At 37.5% G+C, this 23,005-nt stretch overlaps 2 protein-coding genes across 2 annotated transcripts in view; one reads left to right on the top strand and one right to left on the bottom strand.

The window, feature by feature from the left end:
- The first annotated feature begins 664 nt into the window (after positions 1-664).
- Positions 665-7,858, top strand: ERMN (ermin). The gene is made up of 3 exons (XM_017652902.3): positions 665-1,142; positions 1,786-1,878; positions 4,752-7,858. Exons 1-3 carry the CDS (start codon positions 902-904, stop codon positions 5,270-5,272), a joined length of 855 nt encoding a protein of 284 aa, XP_017508391.1. The 5' UTR covers positions 665-901; the 3' UTR covers positions 5,273-7,858.
- Positions 7,859-7,961: 103 nt separating this feature from the next.
- Positions 7,962-23,005, bottom strand: part of GALNT5 (polypeptide N-acetylgalactosaminyltransferase 5) — a 46,357-nt gene continuing 31,313 nt past the window's right edge. Inside the window, exons 8-10 of the mRNA XM_017652903.3 lie at positions 20,585-20,665; positions 17,735-17,896; positions 7,962-13,675 (exon numbers count right to left, since the gene is read on the bottom strand). Of these exons, the coding sequence (XP_017508392.2) occupies positions 13,535-13,675; positions 17,735-17,896; positions 20,585-20,665 (384 nt within the window). The 3' untranslated portion in view covers positions 7,962-13,534. The remainder of the gene's footprint in view (positions 13,676-17,734; positions 17,897-20,584; positions 20,666-23,005) is intronic.

Genomic DNA, 23,005 nt, shown 5'->3' with positions numbered 1-23,005 from the left:
CAATATCTGTAGGGAATATTAGCATGATTCTACTGGGGGGAAGGGAAAACTTCACAGAAGAAATTATATTAGGGTCTTAAAAGATGGGTTGAGCTTCAAAAGACATAAATAAACAAGAGGATAAGAAGCTATCGACCAAATGAATTACTCTGAGATGTAAAATTTTGGATATTAGCAAGATGGCAGAATTTGTCTTCTTAAATCCTTTCTCTGGGCTCCTGAAAAAACAAACCATGGAAGCTGCTCCTAGAGCCATTTATAATAAAGTTGTCCTGTTTACAGTTTTTGATAAGCTGTTTTTACTCTTTAATAAATAAGAAAGGATGCCTTATCCCCTACAAAATAGCTGAGGTTTTATTTGAACAAAATCTGTTTGGAAATGTTAAGCTGGTTACACAGAACTAATATGCCTCAAGGTGGTCATTCTCTCTGGATTAAAGCTGTGGAACAATTGTGGCTCCTGTTACAAGGAAAATGACAAAGGGCTATTATGAAAAGGGACAGAAATCTCTGTTCCCAGAGGGGGACTGACAAGCTGAAAGTCCTCCTCTACATGCCAACACAAAGCCTGACTGCCTCCGATTGTTTGTTTACGTAAATCAAAAGGCTGCCATTAATTCTTCAAGTAGGATGGCCAAGCAACAAAGAAGGTAGTGATTGGCCAGATCCTTGCTCATGGGCTGGTGGCAAATCTGACAAATCCTATTGCTTTTTTCCTAAGCTCTCTCTGGATGCCTTCAGGAAAAGAAGCTTGTTATTATGCATGAAAGTAAATAATTTGTATTCTTAGAGCAGGAGTTGGAACAGTAGGACTTGAAGGCAAGAGAACCTTGTCTTACCAAGGATCTGCTCCCACAGGTTCCCCAGAGCTCTCTCTCCAAGTCAGACCCACCTGGACATCATGACAGATGTGCCAGGGACGTTCAGTCAGGCTGAGTGTAACGGGGACTCACCGCCTGAAAATGGTCAACAACCAATCGCTAAACCAAATGAGGAAGCCAGTGATATGGGTGGCACCCCACCATACTACAGGGTGGCACCTAGTCTTGAAGATTTTCCCACAGAAGGAAATCAGGAGGAAAGTGAAAAACTACAAAGCAAGGTGGTTCTCAACTGGTCTACAGATGAGAAGATTCTAAAAGGTAAGGCATTTTCCTTCTCTTCAATTTATTTGATTTGATTTGTAAACTCATTCAAGATTCTTTTGATCAAGTGCTATGACAGGAATGAGCTGCACATCCTCCCATCCCAGTCCCTGTGCAAACCTGGCTCCTGATTCTACCGGGGCTGCATGGTGTCGGGACTAAGCCTCTGAATCGTGTCAAATCGAGGCATATTGATTTGATAGCTCTGTGACCCTAGACAACTTTCCCAGTCTCCTGAAGCCTTGGTTTACTCAGTGCAAGAAGGCAGAATAATAGTACTGACATTTGCAGGGTTGTTGCAAGGATTACTAAGTGCTGATTAAATGTTAACTACTGTTATTTATTATAATTATGCACATCTCCCTTATTATTTGGGCAAAGGAAGTTCAGAATTTCAAGTTTTCCTTCTAAATATACCTGAAATGGTCTGATTCATGGTTCTATACCTTATATTAAAGGAAAGTTCATCACTGTTTATAGATAAAAGAAAAATGAAAAAACATTAGCAGAGTGATATAGCTATTTTTAATGATCATAATTAAAAATCAAAGAAATCTACCTAGAGTCTAAATTGATAATTTATTTAAACTTGAACTACGTAAATATTACAATGTTAATCTTGTGGTTGTTTTCCTCCCAGAAAAACCAGAAGAGAATCTCTTTATTGTTCATAAGGCTATCACAGATCTTTGTCTCCAAGAAACAAGCGTTGATGAAATGACATTCAGAGAAGGTAAGAGGAACTTCTGTTTTGTGCACAGAAATTGTTTGACTGGATATGAATGACAGGTTTGCATGGGATGTTGTGTGAGTGTGGTATTGAAAAAGCAATCGTGGCAATGCCTTCAAAAGCCAAAGCTGCTACAGGCTGATAAGGGGAGTCTTGATTATCTGTGGGTTCCACCTTAGAAAGTATTCCAGAAGCTTCAAGGCTGAGACTGCAGGGATTGATATAACTGATTGGCACACTTTGACCTGATGATATAATATCTGTCTCTTAATAAGTTAGTCCATTAAGTCAACTTTTCTTTTTGATTTAGTATCCCCAAATGTATATTAGGCACTTCGTGAAAGGTAAATATTTCAAAAACAGTTTTATCCTAAAAGTTTACCACTGACAAACTGTTTAAAATAATCTTATAAATGTATTTATCTAGAGAAAAATTCTAGTCTTCAGATGTAAGCACAAAATGGTCACCTCAATCCTGTCAAAAAAAAATCTTCCAAGTGAAGTTAATTATAACTGCATTCTTTCAGAAAATGGGAGAATAAAAAGAACATTTACTTGTAAGTGATTATGCTTCAAATGAACTCAAAACACTAACAGACAAAAAATTCTTTAGACTTCTCTTCTCAGGAGACACCTACATTCAAACAATTTCTAGATAAAATCCAGGATAAAAATCTGTCATTCATGTCCTCTCTTGCAGCCAAAAACATCTTTTCTCAAAATTGAAGCCAGCTTGTTACACCTAAGCAGTTTAGCTTAGTTAGGACCTTAACAGACAAAATCTGGAAGATATTATTCTGTGAAATATTAGAATGTCACAAAAAGTAGCAGATGCCAAGGAAGACATCAATGTAACCGGTGGTTCCCTGAGTTTGTCCATTTTTCTGGACTCCTCTCAGATTGTCTGCTGGCCACATGCAGTGGTCCACTGTGTAGATGCTTAAGGGAGAAGCAACCACCATTGTCAAGCTCTTACATTACTACAGGTAATTTATAAACTTAAACCCCCATGAAATGAACCAAATACCTCTTTACCCTAATCATTCTGCTGCTTCTGCTCTCAGAGGCAGTATCTCAGTCTTCCATCTAGAGTGCCTTCCAAATTTCTGATCAAGTACGCAAGAGACAACAGCTTTCTAGGATCTTTCATTTATATCAAATAGAGAATGAAAGAAGTCTGGATTTTTCGAGTAGATGTTTTTGGAGGGAATTTTTCCCTGCATGAATCCTTTTGTGTTTGGTGGAACATTTTTTTCTCGTAGGATAGAGGTGCACATTTTGGTGTCTTTTATTTTCACAATGGCAAACAGGTATAAAGTCTCCAAAGAGAATTACCCTGTGTTGAAAAATAAGAAGATGCTAAAAATATTGAGGAAAAACTATAAATTCAAGAAGTAATATTAGGCATGACACTCCATGCCTAAGTCATAAATATGAGCAAAAAGATCCGTTTCTTTGGTTCTTGTCAAAACAAAAACATATATATAAAGAAAGCTTAAGATTATAGCAAACATTCTAATGCATATTCATTTATAAATGTAAAGAACATTGACTGCGCACCAACAACCTGATAGGAGCTGTGTGCAACTAGTTAGGAGTGGTAATCCATCTTCAATTCTACTTATTTTTTGTAACTTTACAATCTGGTTCCTGTAACTGCGGAAAAAAATGAAAAGGTAATGAAGAATATTGAATGGAAATGGACTTGTGAACATCTTTCAGTAAAAGAAAATTGCCTTGGAGGGGAAGGGTACAGGGGAACGCTGCCCTCTCACTTTATTTAAAGACCCTCACGGTGTTGAAAGGCAAGAGTGAAGCCAGGCCTGACCAGGAACACAGCCCAGGCAGTATTTCTGAGTCGTGCACACTGCAGACTGAAGCTTTCCCATGATTCCTTTAGGGATGAACAACCAGAGAACAACCTCTACTCTCTTATAATCAATTCTTTTTAGCACGCTCAATAAATATTGTTTAAGATATGCTGATATGACCTACTATTTGAAAAGTAAAATTGGTGATGAATTAATCGGTTTAAAAATTACACAGTACCAAACAACTCGAGTTAATTAGTTGTCATTAAGGATATGCCTAAAATGATAGCCTAAGCTAGTGTTATGTAGATATGATTTCCAATTGAGTTTTAAATCTACGCTATGTAGAAATCAATGGCCGATCAGACTCTACTGTGTGTGCTTCCACGGGCTCCGTGCCTCAGTTAGCCCAGCACGTGACTCCTGACCATCCGTGGCCCCCCGTTCCTCCTACACCTGGTTCTTTAGGAGAACTCTGAGCAGCATGGTGGCTAACACTGAATGCATTGCTTTGGTCATGCCCAGACATGGGCAGTCATTGTTTTTAACTATTGGAAGAAAGCCTTTTTTTCCTTGTGAAATACATTTCTAATTTTCCTTAAGTGTGTGTGTGTGTGTGTGTGTGTGTGTGTGTGTGTGTAGAACAGCTGGTCTAAATGTTTTAGTTTACATATTCACGTATTCAGTCATGACAGGCCAGACGGGATTTTTAATAGTGTGTCTCAGGGCATACCAGTCTTGCGAGATCTGTAGTCCACACACACAAAAAAAATGTTCCATCGCCAAATGACGTTTAGCTGCCAAACCTTGGAGATTTACAATGTTCATTAGCATGTTAAGGGCTTGGACACATTCTGACGAAGCTTACTTACCTGTGTTTAATCCAGTATTTTCCAAACTAATTTGATGGTGTGGCCTATTTTATTGTATAAGTCCTATTGGTCACCCACAGAATATCCTATAAAACATATGTGGTGAAATAACTGTCCGGAAAATAATTTGGAGAATAACAGCTCGGTATTTTGGAACCTCTGCCCGTCTCAATACTAACTGATTTTGCTGCAGGGCATCATTGGGAGAAGATTCCTCTGAGCAGCAGTAACCAGGAAATAAGTAAGCAAAAGGAAAGGGTTGCTGAACAACCTCTCGGAGAGAGAGAAGATGAGGACAGGAAGAACAAAGCTCATGAGGCAACTGAAATTGAATGGCTGGGATTTCGGAAACCTAGCCACGTCGATGTGCTGCATTCTAAACATGATGAGGAGCAAGAGGTGTGGGATGAAGAAATTAATAATGATGGTGATGAGGATGATTGCGACGATGATGAAGATGAAGTTCGAGAAATAGAATTTAAGAAAAAAAATGAAGAGGGTTCTCAATTAAGAGAAGATGACGTAAGTGAGGACTCTCCACTGAGCAGCCCCAGTTCCCAACCTGTGACACCTGATGAGCAGTCAGCCTTTGGGAAGAAAAGTGATATCTCCAGAAATGCTTATTCAAGATACAATACAATATCCTACCGGAAAATCAGGAAGGGGAACACCAAGCAAAGAATTGATGAATTCGAGTCTCTGATGCATTTATAAACTAACCGGAACTGAGAAGTTCTCATGCTCACTAAAGCAAAAGCTAATTCTTTTTTCCTGAGGTGCATCTTTGTATGCCTCATTTGAGTCATCCCTTTTAAAGACGTGGAAGCTTAATCTCTGTGTCACTGTAGAATAATGTCAAAATAATCTTAGACAAAATTCAGTCTGGTAGCCCCAGATCAAAAAGCTTTAGATGCATTCTTGGGCATTTGCTTTTTAAAACTTCACTAATATCACCTTGGGAAATGAGTCCAAACAGCAGGCACCCCTGGAGAATCTGGCATGATTTGGCTTTAAAAGTAGCAATGCGGGGAAGTATAGTCATCAAATGAAAGAGGACTATTAGAAATTCCCTGTATTTCTTTAGGTGTCTTTCTTCTTATACACTGAGGGTGACAGAAAAGTCTGGCATTAAACTTTTCTTTCTTTTAAACATGGTTTTATAGACTCTGGGAATGTACTTTCCAAAATACCTGGCCTTTCCTATTATCCTCCAAAACGATGTAAGTGGTTTTCCATGGCATCTGCAGAGTGAAAATTCTGTATAGGCCCCCTTCCTAGGTGTTACCATTCACTGAATTTTCTCACTAGAGGAGCTGAGTAACTGTCGATTGGGAAATTCTGTTTACTAAATGTTGGCTTTATGCTCTCAAGATGAATTAAATCCATTGTGAGGTTGATAGTGGGAGGGGCTAGAAGACTGGTGGGCAACAGACTAAAGAGTTATATCAGATAGTTTATTTCTGTGATGGAAAATAAAATCTTGTCTTGCACAGTTAAACTCATTAAAGGTGAAAATGACAGCTTTAGCACAATTTTAAGAAAATACCCTATTACCACACTTTCTCTTATTAACAGTTTCTCAGAATAATTTTCTTTCCTTAGAAACCTGAGACAACTCTAGTCATAACTGTACTAGTTACTATGAAAATGGAAATAATTATCTTAGAATATTTTCAAAGTAGAATGTGTGCATTTATTTTTAGTGAGAAAGCTCTGATAGATGGGAATATATAATTTACTGGACCTCAGCCCAAATCAAGATGATTAAAATTGTGTTTCACTCAAACCAATGTGACAAGTAATATGCTGAATATTTATGAAAAGGGAGAATATATATTTATATTCTTAGACAGTTCCATAAATTTTCATTTCATGCTTCCATATATATTACCCTGAACTTTCTGTCACCACAGATAAAGATATGTTTTTGCTCTGAAAATAAAAGACAATTCCTTATTGTCTGAATGTAATACAGTCTTCATTGTACTATTCAACCCTTTGTTTATTTCTTTTTCATTTTGTGAAAAACCTTCTTAGATTATTGCTTATTTATGTGTAACAAATCCCACACATTGTAATGGAAATTTCTTTAATTCTTCTTGGTCATATAATATATTTCCTTAGTATCTTATACTATTACTTACTGTTTACAAGAGTCAATTTTGAGTTCAATATTGAAGTGCTCCTTTTATTTTTTCAAACAGATACTTGGCAACCTGGCCATATGACCATGTTATATGTCCCTTAATCTACAGAACCTATAGATTTCACTCTTGACAATGCAACTTTTCAGAAGAAAGCCAGGGAAATCAGGTCTTTATTAATGCATTGATGTAAAGATTGATGCATTGGGACAATTTCCCACTTGTTTTGATCCTCAAAATATTTCCACCTGGACAACCTGTTTTATTTTCTGGGTTACAGATGATCTCTACAATTTTCTACTTAACATCAAAGCACAGTATTGTATTGTCCATTGTGGAAAAGGACCCTATTGTTAACCTATCATCAGAAAGCCTGTGTTTTGAATTATTCCAGCAGAGGTGATGAATTGCTGTGGAACCTGAGTAAGGTGGGTGGTCTATAGCCATGTGACATGACCAACCAACTAGTATTTAGGGGCACCAACATATAGTAACCCTAGCCTTTTTAGTTTTGTGTTCTTACCAGATAATTAACCAACCTTGAAAGATTCTGTGAACAGAGACTTTCTCAGCATTTGCTCAATGAGTAGATGCTTAATGCTCACAGATGAGGCAAGATAATCCCAAGAAAACACTGCAACTGTTCTTTGACATTGGTGTCCATTGTCCGATGCTGCCATCTCACACTAAAACCATAGAGTTAAGTGACTACAGGTAATGTGATGATGACGAGTGGCTGTTGGATTCTTTGTAAACTAGGAGAGACAAAGGTCTGTTTCAGATTTTTCAGATTACCTGAGGGGTATTTATCTTATTTGAAACGTATCCAGCACACACCTGAACACAAATTGGCTTACCACTTTGATGATTCAAGGTTCAGGGCTGTAAGGACCCTGGTACTTGGTACAAGAGAGAATTGATTTATTGTTCAAATACTGGTATTTCTTACATGACTTAATTCCTTAGTTGCTGGGTAAATAGGAATTAATAACAGCTCTATTTCTCTGTCCATACAAATTGACCTTTCATATAATGCTACCTTTGAAGACATTGACTATGTCAGAGCCTATTTATTATCTATCAATCTATGTGTTAACAATTTAAGTAAAGAACCGGTCTTTGTGGCTTGCTGTCAATAAAAGTTTGTGTCCATGTTTTTGGTGTTTAGACTTTGTTTTCCCTAGCTTGCCTTTTAAAATTTAGAAAAAACCCTTGCTATCAACAGAATTTAAGACCATCAATAAATGCTGCTTCAGAAATCAAGAGTATAACTTATTTTAATTCATTTGCATTATTTATTTCAAAAAGGTCTCAAAATGATTGTATATGAAATTGCAAAAATAACCTTTGGTGGGTAGATATGTAACATTCATGAAAATTTTCTGTTTTTGCTCCAGGAACTGAGCTATTGCTTCAGATACATCTTAAGTCCAATAACTTGAACAACATACATATATGTATATATCTTTGTAGTCATCAAGGTAATACATTTAAACTGTTCTGACACTTTTATTGTAATTGTTTCTGTATATTTACATGGGATAGTATTTTTAGCACATATTCAAATGGAGAATGGACATTTAAGTTTTTCAAACTGATAGGAAAAACTTTTAAAATAAGTAATAATAGAGAATTATGGAAAAAGATGAAGCATCAGAGTATCATAAATAAGAAATATATTTGACCATATGAGAAAGGCAAGCATTGCCTTCATAGCCTGAACTTTCATTGCTCTGTAAAAACAAGAAGGCTATAAAAAAGTAATGTTGAAAGTTACAGCAAACATTTGCCAATATTAAAATATCAGACAGTGACATAATAAAGATGAATATGAAAATGTGAAGACAGCTCGTGGAGCACAGTTGACTAGGCCACCGAATCAACATGAACACAATGGCACAGGTGGTGAGCAGCAGAAATCACTGATACATGACAAACTACAACATCAAATGATGGTATCTAGTAATTAACTGCCCGCTTGGGAGAGTGTTGCAAATGAATTTGGAAAATAATTTGAATTTTTACTTGGAAACAAAATTTTGTATTTGATTCCTCCTTTATAATAACTTTAGTTGGCCAGACAGAAAAATTGGGTACTTAAAAATGTTCAAATGAATTCCAAATTCCTTTATACTCCATAGTTTTGAGTCCCTCCATTCACAGATGTCTTCAGGTAATCAATAACAAGAGTCACTAATTGGATCTTTGCCTTCCCTTGCTTTCATGTGCACCTCTTACTGCCAATATATAAAGCTTACAATGTTCGGGACCTTGTTTGAAGAAGAATTAAGGCATGTGCATAATCCTAAACCGGCTAACAAAAATCTGATAATTTAGAGTTTGGTTACCCCTTTCAAGTATGGAAAACAGTAACCAGAGTAAAAGTCCACCTGAGATACTCTTGTCCAGAAGGCTAGGTGTAGACAAAGCTGTGTAATTAAAAGAGAGCTAAAAGTATCTAAAATATCTAAAAACATCTAAAAACATTTCTTAATTTTTCTTTTCTTGTTAACAGAAATTCTTGGTTTTACTTTTTCCCAGTTCAAAGCACAAAATATATACACGTATATATACATATATATTTATAAAGATCAATATGTTTTGAAGGTCAAGTAAAGACAATCTATGCTGTCAAAAAGTTTAGTTTTAACATCTAATATAAGCTTTATTTATACAGACATTTATGACCAATATTCTTGAACTGAGAGATACCTATCATTCAGTAATAAAATAGAAAGCCTCTGGTTTTCACAGAAATTATTTGATACTTATTTGATAGCAACTATCATCATTAGGAACTCAGTATATTAGAATTTTCTCTATTTGCAGAAAAATGAGAATTTTCATGTGTGTTTTGCAAAGTAAAGATTCCTATAAACTTGCAAAGGAGACCGTAACTGGAGTTAATGCTATTAGTTGACCCATTTGAGGGATTAACTAATTAGCAGAAGCATTAAATCTGTGATGGTACATCTTTTCTTTCTTTCAGACAAGGGCACCATCAACACCTGAAATACCAATCATTTGACATTATCAGGAGTATATAATACTTACACATGGCTTATTTAAACCTGTCCTTGGAATGAATGATTGGCAAAAATAAGCATTTTGTACATTAACTTTGATTAGTGTCCCTTTTCTCATTTCAGGGCATTGTAGCAATTGCAAAAGCACTCTGGCAACAATCTGTACAATGAAGTGAAAGGTACAAGTCTTAGTTTGTTTTTTAAATTAAAGGATTCTTCCATTTTTCACTTCCCTCTGTTCAAATTGAGCAATCTGTCAGCTTTGATTAATGTTTGGGAAAGAAGAATTGGTACTATTATTCATGGAGAAGCAATTTCTCTATGTCCACTTTCCCCTCTTATTTTCCAGGTTCTAGGAAATGGAAAAGATATATGTCCTGCATAAAGTCAAAGAGATAGAAACTGCAAAGCATGTGGGGACAGCTATTGTTCAGCCTACACTTCAGTTGTTTAACATAGAGGGATTCAGCCTCTATGTCTTGTCTATACAACATTCAAGAGAGAGACCTAAGGGGTTTGACTCCACAACTGCCAAGGGATTTTAAGCTGTAGTAGCATGATACAGGGAAAGAGACTTCTTTTCAGCCAGGTAAAAAGAAAACAAATTTGACCTCATACCTGTAGGATGACTTTAAGCCTTCCCTGGCACCCACCCTCCTCATCTAAATGATGACTTGAATGAGACACACGTCACTCAGTTTGTAGGTACTCAAAGACAATTCATTCCCATCCCTTTTCCCTGTATTACTTGTAATTTCCTTGCTTTTATCCAAGATATTGGGGCTTTCATCTGAGGCATAATTTCTTTCCTGTGTTTGAATATGGAAGTTAAACATGTTAGAACAAATAAAGATGGCAGTATTTGGTCAGACTCAACCCCATTCTCTTACATGAGAACCCCTTGAAAATTATGCTAAGCCATTCATGAAATCAGGGTTGACTGGGGAAACTGAATTCCAATGCACCATCTTTGCCCCTCTACAATCCCCAAGGGGATACTAGAAGCAAGGCGTTTTAATATCCAAGAGAATATTTCCAAATTAGTTTTGGAGAAGCTAACAATACATCATGATCAGGGTACATGGTGGTTTTTGGCCTGCGATTGACAGCTGATCGAATTATCAGCAAGCAGAACTGAGCAGATTTGACCCCGGTGATAAAACAGTTGTACCAACACCAGCCGTATCATTCTTTGGAGAGAGTGGGGTGGAAGTTCTGGGTAACTTGAAAAAAAGAAAGAAATTGTTCAAACTTAAAGGCTCAGAAGCACTCAGATGTTTTGGTGAGTGAGTTTTCAATCAAATAAGTCCTATAAAATATTATCAAGTCTATGCTGTGTTTAAGGTAACAAGATGCATAGAGGTTTTTCTCAGCAAAGGTAATAAATTCAAGCCAATCCAGGGAAAACTGAAGTCCCCAGTAACACAGCCCCCTTTGAAGAATTCAGGGCTGATTCGGATCCTAATGTGTCCCATCCAAGGGTTTCTCATTAAGAGTAGCAGAAGACCTAGTAGCATGTATACCTTTATTACAGTCCTCGGCAAAGGATATTTAGAGGGCAAGGCTTAAAAAATATTGGTAGTAGATTTAATGATTAGTCGATACTATTCAGGTTAGGCCTATAAAATTCTTAACTAGTGATTAATTCCTCGCACTGTAGCAATTGAGCAAGTACATGGCAAAGCTGTGTTTAAAATTCTACCCCAAACCAAAAACGTGATGTATGAAAACAATCCTTTGTTATATTGACAATATAGATTTCACGATAGCTTCATGGTTAAGTATGTTCAGGAGAAAGTCAGGAAAAGCATACACTGAATATACTGTAGAAGGTTTTTTGAGAAAAAGATTTATATTTCTTCTGCTGGTATGCCTGAAGGTAAGAGTATTTGAAACATAATTCATCTTTTTCTGAAGAGTTGAGGTTTTTGGTGGAAATTATTTTTGACTAAAAAGAGAGTTTTTAGATTGGTGGAGAAAACCTTTCAACATTTCTCAGGGACACGAAGAAGTGCATGAGGCACCCCATGCATTCAGTGTGACCAGCCATTCAGTTAGTGCTTTCTCCCTTGTATGGCTCTGTTTTGGAGGTAATTGTCTAATTTTCTAGTCATTTCTTATCTCATCTGCCATGTCAATTATTGAAATAAAACATCTTTAAAATGATGCAAATATGCAAAACTGCTTCCCCTTCCAATCATAAGTTGTTACTCTGCTTTTGTGTAATTAATTGGGAGTTAAAATTACATTTTTAATAGGTAGTCAGGATTAAAGATGCCCAGTTTTACCATCAGCAAAAAGTTTTTTTTTAAATATTAACAAGCATATAGCATGGCTATCCTCCAGAGATCCACCCCTTGCGAAAAGGTTTATGTATCCTTTTCTTAAGAATGCTGTGGAACAGATTTGTTTAGGCCAGTGGCCCGGGGCAGTAGAATGGCCCGTCTGTAGAGATTCAAATTCTAATCTTCAGTCTCTCACTAACTGGCATGAAATGTTTAGACAGTAATGTGTTTTCTGAGCATCAACTTTCTTACCAAAATGAATGTAAAGCATATTAGGATTTCTAAGATCTCTCCTGGTACACCCGTATTGGCATGACTAAGATGAGAAGCTCATTTTAGATACAAGAAATATTGGACTTCAATCCAAATTTATTACTGTTATCAATAGGTCCACATCTAGGCCTTTATTGTTTCCCTTTCCACCAAACAGATCAGGATCACCTTTCTTTTCTGGCTGAATCTCATTTTTTCTAAATTCTCTTCTTGGTGTTGCTTACCTCATTCTCTTCCCATTTCATTATGTTGCCTTCATTTTATTTTTACCTTGAAATCTTTTAAAGCCTTTTTTGTTTTTAGCATACTTTAACCCTATGAATGCTTTTAAATCATTTATAAAAAAAGAACCTTAATATTTTTTTAATGTTCTTTTTCTGCTTTGTTTCAACTCTTCTTAACTGGTCCTGCGTTGGAGTGTGTTCAACTACTAAATGTATTTTTGCTTACTGCGGTGTGCTGTGATCCAGACCCTTTCTTTGTATATCCTTTTTTTTTTTTTTAAATATCCACATAAGTCTAGGAAGTTACTAATATGACTGTTTTCTTTTTAAGTGTAGTTTTAAAAGCACAAAATGAGCTGAAACAATGTCTGTATCTAGAATTGAGTAAGCACTTGCTCACTTGAAAATTTTTACACTGATTCAGACTGGGAAAAAACATGATGTAATCATCTAGATCAAAACCCTGCCATCAAGGAATATTATATCATTTCTCTTCCAAACTGTTAGATGAACATGCATGTAGTTGGGAGGAATTTCATCAAAGTGGTAGCTGGGTGTTTCTGAGGTTTTCTATCCATAGGAACCTAGCTAATTTTCTTCTGATGAAAAAATAGCATATAAAGGACCAGGTTCTCATTGATTATATCTACTTATGGGCCAAAAGATGTGATTATTATCAAATCCAGTCATCATGATTGTGCTTCCCCAAGTACCTGGTCTTCATTTCCTGGTACCTGTTTGATTGCACAGGGAAATTTGAAGGTCGAGTTTCAGCACAGGGCAGCAGGGCAGGAAGCAAGCAATTCAAAAGGTCACCTGGTGGTGAAAAAGGACTCTGATCCAAAGTTGGACTGTTTCCCTGAGTTAACTTTTGGTGTCTCAAATACTGTGGGTTTTTTAAATCTTCCATTCAAATGCTATAAATTTTGAAAATGTAAACTACCATGGAGAAATACAGTCACCACGTTCACTGCCATTTTCACAGTGTCTAATGGGTTTGCAAGATAAAAATATCCGTTGCTCTTCAGTCTTCATAATATTTTTCAAATTTCCACTTTTGATATTGCTTCTGTGGGTCACAAGCAGCAACTTTCAGGGTCTTCCTAGAAAAATGTCCTTCCAGGCATAACAACTGATGATAGTTTCCAAAAACAATGTGATTCACCTGAAAAGAAAGGGCATCTGGGAATGAGCCACACAATGAATTTGACAGCTGAGATGCAAAGAAATGAAAACCAATTAAAGAAAAAGATAATTATATTTTTGATTATTTAGGAATTCTCCTGAACTAAATTAGTCACACAAACATAGGCTTTGGACTGTACAGAGTTTGTATCTATCTCAAACTAAGTTCTTACACTTCTCCAAGTTACAAGACTCTTAAGTCCTCAGGAAGTAAAAGATGAATTTTCTGGTGATATAGCTGATAACTATTATTTAAAAGAAGTCCAGAAGGCATTTTCTATATTTGACAGATGGTGGTAAAGCAAAAACACATACCATCACAAAAAGTGAGTTAGTTCACTTCTTAATTAAGTCCATACCTTAATGAGAATGCAAATTTGGAACACAAACTGTCAGTAATGATGTATTAATTTGTGAGTTCCCTGCTATAATTCTGATAGTACATAATGCATAATGTCCGGAAAATCCACATGTAATTAGAAAAAAATCAAAGGTATTTCAGAGGGTTCTATTTTTGCTTAATATTTATTTAGTATCCTAGAAATGGTAGATAACCAACAGAGTTTGCTCGTAACTCTATAATAATTTTTACCTATCAATTCTCTCCAAATTCTATGACTATGACAAAGATAATTTTAATTATATATACACACACACATGTATGTATATTATTTTGAAATACTTTAAAAATCATCAAACAGGAGTGATTTTATAATAAATTTTAAAGATGTTCCTATTCCTACAAGACCATTGTCATCCTTGTAGGACTCTGGAAATGATACTTGAGTATGCTCAGAGAGTATCTCCTTTTGTAAAATAATTGTTCTTGAGGAAAATCATTCTGGATCATCTACAATTTTCTGCTGGTGTACTATAAAGAGGTAACTAAATAACTTGTCCCCAACCTAAAGACACTTGAAGAAACCTGTGATGGAGGGGCATCCCATGCCCCAAAGTCCTAAAAGCCCCCTATGAGATAATTTCCTTTTAGGTGGATTATGTTATAATCCATAGCATTTGGGGAGGGCTGGCCTACAAAACATCTATTAAATACAGGTTTAAAAATGTATAATTTCACTAGTTCATTGGTATCCAATGTCAAACTCACTACTACCCTTCCTCTTTCTGTGGAATTCAACTCATGATTCTTTCTAAAAGGAGAGACATGCTCCTGTTAGTCATAGTTTATTCTGCATTTCTCTCTTTTTATTTTTAAGACTTACGCGTCTTGGGGACTTAGGAGGTATAGTATGAAAACAACCAAAATACCAAAATACTGAAAAAAGAAGAAACACAATTGTTAAGATATTCATCACCATGACATTTAGCAGCATGGAAAAGAGGGAACCCAAGGCAGAAAATAGCTATATGACATATTACAAAGTCTTAGATACAAACAAGGTAGGGAAACAGCTTTCTAATGTTTGCATCTTAATTAAATTACCTTCTTCACAAATAGGCTTGCCATTTAGGGGGACTAAGATTGGGCCGATAAAAAAAACAGCTAATGAAGGCTTCAGTTCTTAATGGGGCCGAACCAGTTTGTAAATAAGCCCTGTGTGATTTAAGGACTGTTTATTCCTAAATATTTTCTCACCAGTCTGAAATTTCTTCTGCTAACAGATTCACTCCTGGAGATGAGGAATATGTTCTTGTTCTCTCTCTCTCTCTCTCTCTCTCTCTTTCTCTCTCTCTCTCTCTCTCTCTCTCTTTCTCCCTCCCTGCACATCACAACCTTCCTTTGATGTTAAAGAAACAAAAAGTCAGATATACTTTATTCAGTGATGTTTATGGATTTTCCAAGACTATGCAACATAAAATTAGCAGCTTACATACCAGTAATTTCTAATTTTTCTGAATAACACAATAATAATCATTATCACTGAAGAGAAAAAAAATGTCCCTAAGGAATTGAAATGTAATAGAGAGGATTGAAGGAGAGAAGATTAGAGAATGTGCTATTCAATGCCTGATGTTAACCCTAAGCCAGGAGAAAAGTTTCATAAAGGAAATAGTCCCTGGCTGTGACATCAAAAGAAATGGAAGTAATCCCAGGAAAAAAGTGTGTCTACTTTGAAGACAGCCCTGAGCAAAGTGATGGTCTTCAAATATTCACAGCACTCAGTGGATTTTGTGGCTACTTGTTCAAGATAAGATAGAAAATTTGAGAAGGTTGGCCCCAAATCATTCTTGCCATTTCAAGGTTCTAGAATAAGGCTTATAACTTTGTGTCCTATTAACAAAGAATTGAGAAAAGGTGACAGGACTTTGAGAATGAATAGAGAAGAGCAGGGGTGTTCTGGTAAGTAGTAATAGCCAGAACTCTGGAAAAACTGCCTTGATTTGTAGCATGGGTGTCAATACTCCCATTGGTGTAGGCCAGGGACCTGGGACAAGCATCATAGCTAACTTTTCCTGCCTATGATGAAAAATGCTGAGACATAAACAGTATGGTAAGAACAGGAAGGACTATATCTAAAAGCTAAGATTCCATTTTAAAAACCAGAAATTAGGAAGTAAGATTCCTAACATATTCTTTAGCAAATGGACAATAATTCCATCCACTTTGGGGGCATGGTGGGTGGTCTTGATTGATATGTTCCCAGAGGGAAGGTGTTATCCTGGTGAGGAAGTGACCAATTTCTGTGTCAAGTTAATTTTGCGGAATTACCTGGAGGACTGAAAATAGAAGAGGGTAATGTCTCTCACTGGAGATAAGCATTTTGAGACCATTTACAAGTCTATATCCACTGGCCCTTTGAAAAATTCTTACAAGACAAAAATCCCAGTGTTTTAGTGTGCCTCCTCTCTGAGGATGCCCACACTTTTTCTCTCTTTTGTACTTTGAAATAAAGTGTGTACCTTTAAATAAAGCTTTCTCACTGTTCAACTTACTGTGTTTTGTCTTTTTGCTATTTCATTCTATTTCCAAGTCTTCGTTTTACTCCTGATAAGTAGGGAGGGGCTGCTGAGAGCTCAGATTTGGGCCTGCAAATTACCATCATCTGGGAACTTGCAGGAAGCCTGCCTGAAAATCTCCCTTCTTTGGGAAGTTCTCAGAATATAATCTCCCTCCATCTTGTGCTCTGCAGCTCCCCAAGTCCTAGGGTGGTAGAGGTTCTCCCCAGGCAGTGCAGATCCAAGTGGACACGGGGTGCCAAGTGACCCTGGCCTTAAGAGATGACAAGGGCATCGTCCAATACCAAGAAATGCTTAGCGACCTTACCCCCTGCACTTCTGCATTTCCTGCTCTCAGCTGCCTGCAAGGCCACTGCCAGTCATTTCTACTCTCACTCTAATCAATTCCTTCCTTACCTACATTCCTCCAACCTGCTCAAGAATTCTTTCCCTTCAGAGTCAAGAACACTCTCCCCTCCAGGTTGAGGTTTCACCTGGTGCGCAGAGAAAGACCTCCCAGATGCAGCTGCCCGGCAACACCATCATGGCTGATTTCAAGGTACGGATGTGATATAACTGAAGGTGACTGCATACAATCAGCTCCTTTAAGCTGCAGGGAGCCGGCTCCAATACCCTTGAAAGAACCCAGCTCTCTAGGAATCAGGGAATGAGAAAAACCTCCCTCCACAGGACGGAGGCAGAATGCCTGCAAACCAGATGCATACTAAAGTTCAGGGCTTGTAGGAAGCACATTGCTTCCTGCTTTCCCCATACACTCTCCCTCTAAGTTTTCTGGTCACCAGTGAGAGCCGCTCTAGCCTATAAGCCTTACTCTTGGCATTGCTAATTGACTAAAGCAAATGACTTTTAGAAACACAGATGCTGATAACAGTACAACCAAAAGAACCTGGTGACTTCTGTTTAAAATAACAGATTTGAAATAAATACTGTAAAAAAAAAAGACTTGACAATTTACAAAAATATCTATTAATCTCTCAATACGAGCTTTCTTTCACACTGCCTCTATTGTCACAAACACATTTAAAGCTTCCGATTGAGGAAGCTGACAGTGAAGGTTTTATGTCCCATTTAATGGAAAGTTGGGTTTGTGGTAAAGATGAGGTACAAATATTTTGCTTACCAGTTCTGGACGAAAGACAGATGTTGATTTATGCAGCCATTTTAGCTCTTTGTTTCTGTTATCACAGGCGTGCAGCCGCAGGGCGCCCTCATCGGGGATGGGAGCTAAGCACCATTCTCCATGTTTAATAAGTCTTAACCAGGTGTAATTAAATTGCTGAAGCTGTGGGGGAAATGAAGAAGGAGGTCACTGCAGGCAGTAAACGCAGGGAGGGGCTTTGTCAAACATTTTTATTGTCAATGGCTAAGAATACAGGCTCTTTGTTCAGATGTAGAGTATTCAAATCTTGGTACCGCCACTTTCAATACTGATAGTCTGGGTATATTGTTACCCTACCTAATCTCATTTTTATCATTTTTAAGTTGTAGAGTCATAATGTTTATCTCAGAGGGTTGGGATAAGGGTTGTCAAGTGTGTATCACACAGTAAACCCTCAATAAATGTTAGTTGCAATAATAAAAATTACTTAGTACAGTTAGGTGTTGTTTCAGTTGTTCTGACCCCCAGACAACAATGATGCTTGAAGTGTTCGGACCACCTGTAGCTATCCTTTGGTGGAAATTATTGTGCTTCTTTATGACTATCTAGACAACCAAAGTCTTAGAGGCTTTGTAGGAAAGCTTAAAAATCTTTCTTGAGGTTAAACAGGTTTTACTGTAAGAAAGATGAAAAAAACCTTTCTTTGCTAATAGCACAAGGAATCATCAGGTTGCTGCTGTGTTAGCATCCCCAGTTCACAGCAGCTGTCTTTGAGAAATCCAGTTCTGGGCTGTTGCCAATGTCTAAAATAAATACAGATAATGGAACGACACTTTCAATTTTCAAAAATATTTTCTCCTGTTATTTACAACCTCAACTACCTCCCTGGTTATTTTATTCTAAGGATCTGGGTCTATGGGAAATGTGTTGTTTTCCAATAATGTAAGCATATCAGACAAAAATAGAGTGCTGGTTAAGGCTATCTTAAAGCTTTCATCTACTGAATCCTTTGCAATATAATTGAGACTTAGATGATTTCATTGGTTTAGACCTCTCCACTCTTAAGGGTATTCAGATCTTGGAAGCTAGTTGGAAATGCTGAATCTTAGCCCTACCATGGACCTATTGAATGAATATCTACATTATGACAAACTCCCCAGGTAATTGGTGTGCATGTTAAAATTTGAGAAGCAATAAGGTATATCATAATATGAGGAAGCAATGTGGCTAGTAAGGGAAGGTAGATATTACCTGGAAAGGGGACATCTCCACTGATTGAAAAGTTAATAACTAAGGAGACTTTTTAGGTAAGGTGAAGGGTAGATCTTGATGGTTCAGTCCTAAGGATTTATTCTTTCTGAGTTTATTTGGATGAATGCTATACTCATTGGCTTCGTATTAAGCCTCATTAATCCTGCCAAAAATAAGTTAATTTCATCCATGTTCATTTACTTTTTATTACTCAAACCCCAAGAAGCAGAGCTAAAAATGAGTAACAAGACAAACAGGGAGCTAGGTATTTATGGAAGGCAGGGGCTATGTAATTCATGCTTTGCCTTCTAGCATCCTCTCCGAAGACTCGACGGTTATGGGATTAGAACCTGGGTTTTCAGATAAACTATTGGTTAATCAGGCACAGACAGTCTCTGCGAAGATGAGACTTAAAGGATTACACTATTCGATATTTTACTTTCATATAATTTGGACTAACTGTGCTTTTGTTTTACAATTCATGGTTTTAAGTCCTCTTCGAATTGTTAATTTGTGGAAGTTGTTGCTCCCAGCTGATGCTGCATGCATTTCTCTTCCCACTGTTTCTTCTCTTTCCTTATTAGAAAGAGCTCTCCTTGCTTCAGGTTTAAAATCCATAGCTAAAGTATAGCAATAGCAATGACAAAAATGCCTTTGTTTCTAGAAGCTTTGAATTAAGAGGTAGAAAGGGGAGGTGCTGGAAAATAGAGGGCTAGTCTCTCAAACTCAAAGCAAAGAGGTACGTCTGGGCATGCCTAGATTATCACCACAAAATAGCTTCTCTACCAAAGAGTGATCTGCAGTTTCAGGAGGCTGAGTTCTGTTTGTGGATCCATGTTCCTGTGAGTCCTGTTCAGCACCCAAACCAATGCCTGTCCCCACAGAATGAGAATGGGTAGGGCACATATGTTGGAGAAGAAGGTGCCATGCCTGAGAGCTCACCTCTGTCACTGTGGAGTTCCTGCTCTGTTCTCCTGGCCCTGACCCTCCCCTAACCATTGTGTTCTGAGTGTGTCAGAGTTTTGCTGCGGGATTTTCCACTGTGGATCATGGATCATGTGAGTTGCTTGACTCCTTCAGGATGTAGAAAAATGAGAGGCGAGGACAGACTCAGAAAGTAAGATGACTCCCTTAAGTATTTAAAAATATGTTCTGCCTTTATTTCCTCTATTATTTTATCTTTATATGTAATGCATTATTTTTCACACTCTTGTCTTTATTATTAGGGCAGCAAACATTAGGGGAGCACTAAGTGTTAGATATTCTGCATGCTTCCTATGTATTAGGTAATTCCATCCTCACACCAGCTTGAGGGCTAGACACTGTTATTGACCAAAGACCCAGGTTTTTGCAAAGTCAGTGGAGCCAGAACTGGGTCCTTGGTGGGTAGACATCAGTACCCACACCTTTACTTTCTTGGTCAAGTGTCTTTACATTTGGTGGTGGACGTCTTATCAGTGAATTTATGATTAGTCAAAATGTACAAATTAATCATTGTTTCTATAAGCAAAAGTGAATTTCTCAAGTGAGTGATGTCATACCCCACAGTCATCAACTATACCTGCAACCAACTTTCAACTGCCCCCATGAGGAGGGAGAAAAAACCCCAGCTCATTGTACCTTGCTGCTCCCATCACAGTCTTCCAGAGTGGCTGTGGTGTTTTCAATGGAAAGGCATTTACCCAAGTCCACATTAATAAGCTAGGAAGAAAATATAAAATATGCATTAAGAAAAAAATATTTTAAAGTACAATGAGACATTCAGAAAACACAGAAAATAAAACTATAACATAGTTAAAAGATAGTTACATTGGTAGCTTAGCTTTCCTTAACACTATACAATTGTATTGGTTGCTATCTCCAACAGAGACATACTGTAATCTTGCTAAAGCACAGCCTCAATCTGTCAATTTTAGCCTGTGATTCAGCCACAGAGCCAACAAAAAGAAGCGTTTAATTAACCCTTGCCTGGAATGCTGAATAGGGAATGAGCAAAAGGTGGTAAGAAAAGTAATTATTTTCTCATCTCAAGGTTTTCTGATGCATGTATTAAAAAGCCAATGCACATACTTGCAATTTAATGAAACCGATAGTTACAAGGTCTGTTCCCTGGCTGACCCCTTCAAGCTATTTGACTGCTTAGGCACTGAATCATAGATAAATTGAGTCCTTCAAAGAACAGCAGATTCCAGCTGATTCCCTGTCAGAATCTTTCTAATGACTCAGGCAAGCTACAATTCATTATAGGAAAGTCACGAAAGCTAGAACAGAGCCAAGGGTAAAGACATTTTCTGGCAGGCCCCCAGGCTTTAATGGATTTACAAGGTTAAAAATGGAGGCTGTGTTGTACAAGTCACCATTTAATGCGGAAAGATGTTGATTCTCTCACTGCCTTTTGACGTCCTGGGCAGGGCTAACGAGATGGTGCGTTAATAGTGCAATTTGGACTTCTCAGATTTTAGGAGAGCTGTGCAGAGCCAAGACTACCCTCAGGAAAGCCTCCTGAGCTGGGAGGTTGGTGGGGACTTTCTTCCGTGGTGCCTAACACAGAGCTACAACTCCGGGGTCCTGAATGGGGCAGCTGCGGGGAGCAGAGTCACCAGCGCAAGGGTGCTTAGTGGGTTGGGCCTCACTTCCACTAGCATAGCTTCTCTTGCAAGAAAGTAAGGGGCATCTAAGAGACCAGGAAATGCAGGGGAAAAAAAACTACAAGCAACTGGGGAAAAACTGCCATTCACGGTAAACAAGGGACCAATACTACAAGAACAGGAGAAAAACTTGGGCATGGATAAGCCAGAGACTTGAAATTGGTGTCCTCCCCATAAGGGTAGAAAACTACAGAGTGAGAGCGTCAGTGGCATGGCATCCCGGGAACATCGGGAGATGGTGGGAAGCTGCTTCCTCCCTTGGCAATCCGAAACCATATATCAAACTTCACTGGGTTTGAGAAACAAATTTCCACTCCTTGCTTTGGATAGGAACACTGACAGACCCTCAAGGCGCAAAAGCAAACAAAAATAGTACCAGGTTGGTCACTTCCCGGGTGGCTGGCATGCAAAACAAATCTAGGACAGAACTTCTGTCAGAAATTCTCCAAGAAAGATCTATGCACAATTTAAAATGACAAATATGGGAGGAGACAATCCACATTAGTAAATGGGAGCAGTCAGACCACACAGAAGGCATCAAGTACCATGAACCTCAGAGAAGAGATTTCATTAAAATGCACCAATGCAGAATAATCCTGGAGTTTACAGAAAGGAAATGGTGTCCCAATTTACTGTGTCTTAACATGTAAATTTAGGCTTCTGTACTTGAGGATTATTCAGACAATATTCCATCTTCAAGTGGATCTGGAAAACTCTGGCTTCAACATAGCTGAAAGGTTGTCTTGTTCCAGAACTTCTCAGAACCTTCCTTATGTTAATGTTTAGCTTGCTGCTCTAAGAGGAGTGTAATATGAGTGTTTGCCTAATATAGTACTTGACCATGGAATCCTATTTTTGGCAGCACTACTGATAACATTGCCCAGAACAGTGTTTGGGAACCCTGGGTCTAATTTCTTTGTATTTATTTTGTGCAGTCCCTTCATCCAAGCCCTGAAAGCCATTAGACAAAAAGAGAAAATGTTTCTCTCCCTTGCCTTCTATTCCCCCACTTCAGCTGACTGTGTTTCCTTTCCCTCCTATTGAAAATTACTGGAAAAACTGCTTTTTTAAATATAGAAATGATCTAAGAAGTGCTAAGGAATTGTTATTCTTTATCTTATTAATGTTTATTTTTAAAGAATTGTATCCATGCTCCTATTATAAAACATTTTAATTTTTTAAAAATCAGGTAGTACATAAGTTTTAAATTATCCATTTTGAATTATTTCCTTTTCCAGTTTAGAAGGTAGGTGTTCCCCATAGTTTATCACAGAATTGTTGAACATTAGGCTTTAGGCTGTTTACTAAGACTCTAAGGCAATATAAGGACACATTATTGGCAAGGTTCTTTTATTTGTTTCAAATATTTTTGGTTCAATAAAAAATGATTTGT

This window comes from Manis javanica, chromosome 7 (assembly GCF_040802235.1).
Source record: "Manis javanica isolate MJ-LG chromosome 7, MJ_LKY, whole genome shotgun sequence".
Lineage (NCBI taxonomy): Eukaryota > Metazoa > Chordata > Mammalia > Pholidota > Manidae > Manis > Manis javanica.
The sequence above is the reverse complement of the archived record's forward strand: the minus strand, read 5'-3'. Positions and strand labels throughout refer to the sequence as shown.

Bases quoted from the DNA above. Each gene is read 5' to 3' on its own strand.
- ERMN (XM_017652902.3), top strand. From the start codon at position 902: ATGACAGATGTGCCAGGGACGTTCAGTCAGGCTGAGTGTAACGGGGAC. The intron at 1,143-1,785 runs GTAAGGCATTTT...TTTTCCTCCCAG, and splicing joins AGATGAGAAGATTCTAAAAG to AAAAACCAGAAGAGAATCTC. The intron at 1,879-4,751 runs GTAAGAGGAACT...ATTTTGCTGCAG, and splicing joins TGAAATGACATTCAGAGAAG to GGCATCATTGGGAGAAGATT.